General features: G+C 37.4%; 1 protein-coding gene across 1 annotated transcript; it reads left to right on the top strand.

The window, feature by feature from the left end:
• The first annotated feature begins 4,359 nt into the window (after positions 1 to 4,359).
• Positions 4,360 to 5,304, top strand: LOC101527855 (olfactory receptor 2B2). The gene has a single exon (XM_004598377.2). It carries the CDS (start codon positions 4,360 to 4,362, stop codon positions 5,302 to 5,304), a length of 945 nt encoding a protein of 314 aa, XP_004598434.2.

Raw genomic sequence — 5,304 nt, 5'->3', positions numbered from 1 at the left:
ATAAACAATAGGATTGCAGAAAATACACCGGATTCCAAGTGTTACATTATTCAAATTTCTATCGCTGAGTTTACTAAATCTATAAACCTGGGCAAGTTTTAGAACTGCTAGGTGTCTGCGTGTCCTCTATACTGTTATTAAATAGATCATTCTTACTTCCAAGGTTTATTATGGGAACAAAATAAACAAATATACATATATGAGTGTACTGCATAGACATATATGAAAACAATTATTCATAGGAAATTTGATTTTTTGCAAAACCCGGTATACCTTATTATATACTGTTTGACTATGAAAAGAACTATGGGAAAATAGAAGAGTAACTACTTATATTGAAACTTTCATTTTTCATTTAATTATTTTTAGACAAGCCTTTAAAGCTCATTTTTAGATTGAAACTGGTTTTACAAAGTTTGTAGACATTAATGTTAATTTTGTATAAATCCTAAGTTATCTTTGAAAGGCTTACAATTCAGCTAATTCCTAGGTTGTTTAAATCTATCACAACTTAGAATAATGAACTCTGATATGCCAAGAACATGACATTAAAACCATATCAAATAATGCCTTAAAGACAAAATAGGTAATGTGAATCAGGCAAAATAAATCTACAGATGCTCTTCCTAGTTTGTCTTACTGATATTTTCCTTGGAAATATGCTTAGAAAATGAGTGAAAAACATATTAAGATGCACACATTAACAACAAATGGGCTGCATGTTTTCTTAAGCCATAGTCACCCCTCAGCCAGCCCCTTATACACGACATTTGCTTGAGATCCATGTATATCCTTCTATTGCTCAACTCCAATTTATCAACATCATGGGGAAACACTGACATGTTTTATACTGCTATTTAAGTAAGTTAAGTTTTATTAATACCCATAATTTCTCACACAGACACAAATTCCTAACATTTCGTTCCATTGAAATAAAGTGTTACTTAAGTGACTCTAGCACCTTTAAACTTTATTTCCCATTTTCCTTAAACTTCTTCCTATATTCATGTGTACAACAGCTTTCCATACAATAAAGCATTAGCTATTTATTAAAACATGACTATGTGCTAGATTTTCCTTTCTCATTCTTCTTTTTCTCCATTCTTCACCACTCTCGACTAGAAGAGCTTATCTTTGTTATTCTTTTGTTATTAAATTCAGCTCCATGCTACTGTAAATTTCCCATATCTTATTATTAATTTCACCTCTATGTTCCTTTAAATCCTATGTATTTAGGCATGCAAAATGTGTTCAGAAAACAAACCCTGTATATATTCTTCATTATTTTATTCTTCCCCTGAGGTAAAGTGTATGATGTAGTTTTAATCATAATAATCCAACCTTTTCCAATAAAGCTAAATGACACTAACAGAAAGATAGCTTTCCTTTTTGGAAAGAGAGAACAGAAAAAATACAAAGATTATTAAAATTATTTTCATTGGAAAGGCATATTTACAGAGAAAAGGACATACTAAGACAAAGATCTTCCATCCAATCAGTCACTTTTAAACTGGCCACAATGGTCAGAATTGAGCTGAGTTAGGAGCGTCTTCCTGGTCTCACATATGAGTGCAGGGTCCCAAGGTTTTGGTACCTTCTACCGCTTTTCCAGGCAACAAGCAGGGACCGGATGGAAGTGGAGCAGCTGGGGCATGAACTTGTGCCTCTATGAGATGTCAGCACATGCAAGGTGAGATTTAACCACTGAGCCATCATGCCAGGTTCAGCGATATCCTTCTATAAGTAATCCTACAACATAGGTACCTGTCATTGGCCACAGCATGTAAGATGAAATTTGGCCCACAGTATATTGAAGATAAAATTTTTGCTTAGCATTAAATCAAAATACATTTATTGTTATGCTACAATGGTATCTGTCCCATTTGGGGGAAGCACAACGTAAAATATAAACATATTTTTGCAGTTCTCATATTAACGATTCAGTATCACAAGTTGAAAAATCAAAGAAGGGAATTGGGTAAGACCACTGTGAAATGAAGTGTAATGTTAAAGAAGTTTAAGAGTATTTTTTTACTTGAGATGCTCCTTACAGGATGAATACCCTGAATGAAATTTCACTGCAGCCTAAACACAAGAGGGAGGTAAAGAAGTTTGGCTAGATCCGTGTATGCTGCTGTGTAGTGCAAGCCATTGTTATGCGAGTCCAGTTGTGGCAGATTATGGAGAATAATGAAGAATTCTGAGCTGAGAAATAAATGATCAAATGAAAATGAATGAAAGACTTCTCTAACAAACTAGAATACTATAAAGATGAGAGAATCGTTTTAAGAGACATCTGTTTGAAAGCCGGAGATTATGAGCCATTGAACTATTTTCCATGTTTCCGCTTCTAGGTTTGGGGATAGTATGAGAAATGTTAAAGAAGGATTGCAACAGTTGACAATGAGGTTGTGCAGTTGCAACTCAAGTAGAATTACTGTTTTCTAGGTATCAAAAGAACTGTGATTCTATAGTTTAAATTAATTAAAGTTTGGATTTAGTGATTCTGGGGTTAGCTGTGAGGCATGTATTTCTCCCTATACTTTGTCATTGTTGCTCATCTTGTTTTATCTGTTTCCATAAATCAGGTGTTGATAACTGTAAAAAAAAAACATATTACAGCTGAATCCACGAACTCTGCTTTGCTAGATCTCAAAGATGACATAGGATCAGCTAAGAATATTAGAGAAACAAATACTCAGGGAATTTTGAGCTAATTTCCTAGCAGTGATATAATAATGTTTACTGTGCCTAGTATTTTTTATAAATTATTTATTATAAATACCATCAGCTACAATATATATTAACACACACAAGATAAGTACAATATGTTTAAGAATTAGAAATTAGATAAATAAATACTATTAACAGGTAGTGTGATACAGATAGCAAGTGAAAACTATGAGATGTTTTTCAAATTGATTTATCTCAAAGGCAGAGTTACAGAGAGAGGGAGAAACAGAAAGGGAGAGATATTACATATCTACTGGTTCACATAGCAAATGGATGCAGCAGCCAGAATTGGGTCAGGCCAAAGCTAGGATCCTGGAATTCCATCCAGGTATTCCACTTGAGTGGCAGAACAAGTAATTGAGCCGTCTTCCACTGATTGCCTAGGCATGTTTGAGGGGATCTGCATCAGAAGTGGAGCAGCCAGAATTCAAAACAGGACCCATATAGGATGTTTATGTTCCAAGCAGTACTGCAACCCATGGCACTACAATGTTGGTCCAATAACTGGAATTTGAAGGAAAAAGGAAAACGTCTTTTACAAAACAGAAAATCATAATTCAAATTTATTAAAATACAACAGTCAGGAAGAGAAAGGAAATATTCATTGCTGAAATCATTTTTCAGAAACTATATCATAAAATGTTTATGTTATTCAGGAGGAGGAAGAGTAGAAAGAGGCAACTTGGGTAGGAGACATGAGAATAAAGAGAGAGAAGGAAGATGATTATGTTTATATGCACTGTAGAAAATCTTGAGAGTTTATAAATTCAGCCTCAAATTTTGGGACACAAACATCTGGGCCTCTTTTGATGATTTCTCAAAGACACTAAAAATCATCACATTTAGCAAGTTATTTTTAAAGTAACATCTTCACAGCAAGCATATTTCTGAGGTCTGATTATATTGTGTTCTCTTGCTTACATTTGTCGTTATGTTCCTATTTTTACATTATTTTCAGCAGACCCAGCATTAAAGTTTGGAAGGGATGAAAAGGACCTGATATTTCATCCTTGGGATGTGCAGGTGTGTGAAAGCGCCCCAGTTTCTGTGCTGTCTGTCATCAGGCTGAGCGTGAAGATGATGTGTACATAAGGTGCCTTGGCTCTGCCTTAGCTGCAGATCCAACTGCTTTCTTCCTGCTAAACCTGGTTTGACCTATTTGGGGGAAATTATTGTTTCCCATTGTTTTAATTTATTCTCTGCTGTCACCCCTAAATACCCAAGTTGTATAGAGGTGACGAGATTACTGCTGAATCTTTAAAAAGGAAACAAAGAAAGAAAGAAAAGAAAGAAACAACATCAAATTCCAAAGGGGGTGAATGGCTTACTTGAGGATCCATTCAATAGGCAAAATTGCAGCGACCTTATGAGTGGCCTTTTTTATTTTTTCAGCACTCTTTCAAGATTGTATTGATGAGGCTGACTAAACAGTTTATCAGAATCAAGACAGAGGCAAATGGCATCATGTTACATTCATTGGAATAGAGAAGCAGAGTAGAACAAAAATGACAAATGCATTCCAGCATCTCAGACCTTAACTCTCAATGGCTTCCTCATGCTATTGATGCCTTCCCCAACAGGGGGCATTCTGAGGCTTTCCAGGGAATTTCACCTGCCAATGCTAACATGTGGAACAACACTCCGAGCTCATCAGATGATTTTATCTTATTGGGCTTTTCTGACCGTCCATGGTTAGAGACGCCACTCTTTGTCATCTTCCTGGTGGCCTATATCTTTGCCCTCTTTGGAAATATCTCCATCATCCTCGTTTCCCGCCTGGATCCTCAGCTTGACAGTCCCATGTACTTTTTTGTCTCAAACCTGTCCCTTCTGGATCTCTGCTATACCACCAGCACCGTCCCACAGATGTTAGTCAACCTCAGAGGACCCCAAAAGACAATTAGCTATGGAGGTTGTGTTGCTCAGCTCTACATATTTTTAGCCTTGGGCTCCACTGAATGCATACTTCTGGCCATCATGGCCTTCGACCGTTATGCTGCCATTTGCAAGCCTCTTCACTACCCAATCATCATGAATCAGAGACGTTGCATCCACATGGCTGTTGGCACCTGGATTAGCGGTTTTGCTAACTCCCTTGTCCAGTCCACCCTCACTGTGATGGCTCCAAGATGTGGACACAGGGTGATAGATCACTTCTTCTGTGAAGTTCCTGCTCTTTTGAAACTGGCCTGCACTGATACACGTCTGAATGAAGCTGAGCTCAATGTGTTGGGGGCCTTGTTACTCTTGGTGCCTCTTAGCTTGATCATGGGCACCTACATGTTCATTGGACGGGCAGTAATGAAAATCCGATCTGCTGAGAGTCGCTGGAAAGCTTTTAACACCTGTGCCTCACATTTGCTGGTGGTCAGCCTCTTCTATTTCACAGCCATCAGCATGTATGTTCAGCCACCCTCTAGCTATTCTCGAGACAGGGGGAAGATCATGGCTGTCTTCTATGGCATCGTCACACCAACACTCAACCCATTTATCTACACCCTGAGAAATAAGGATGTGAAAGCTGCTCTCAGAAGGGCCCTGACTAAGGAGTTTTGGATCAAGGCAAGATGA

The sequence above is a fragment of the Ochotona princeps genome, chromosome 1 (genome assembly GCF_030435755.1).
Source record: "Ochotona princeps isolate mOchPri1 chromosome 1, mOchPri1.hap1, whole genome shotgun sequence".
NCBI classification, from domain to species: Eukaryota; Metazoa; Chordata; class Mammalia; order Lagomorpha; family Ochotonidae; genus Ochotona; species Ochotona princeps.
The sequence above is the reverse complement of the archived record's forward strand: the minus strand, read 5'-3'. Positions and strand labels throughout refer to the sequence as shown.

Bases quoted from the DNA above. Each gene is read 5' to 3' on its own strand.
- LOC101527855 (XM_004598377.2), top strand. From the start codon at position 4,360: ATGTGGAACAACACTCCGAGCTCATCAGATGATTTTATCTTATTGGGC.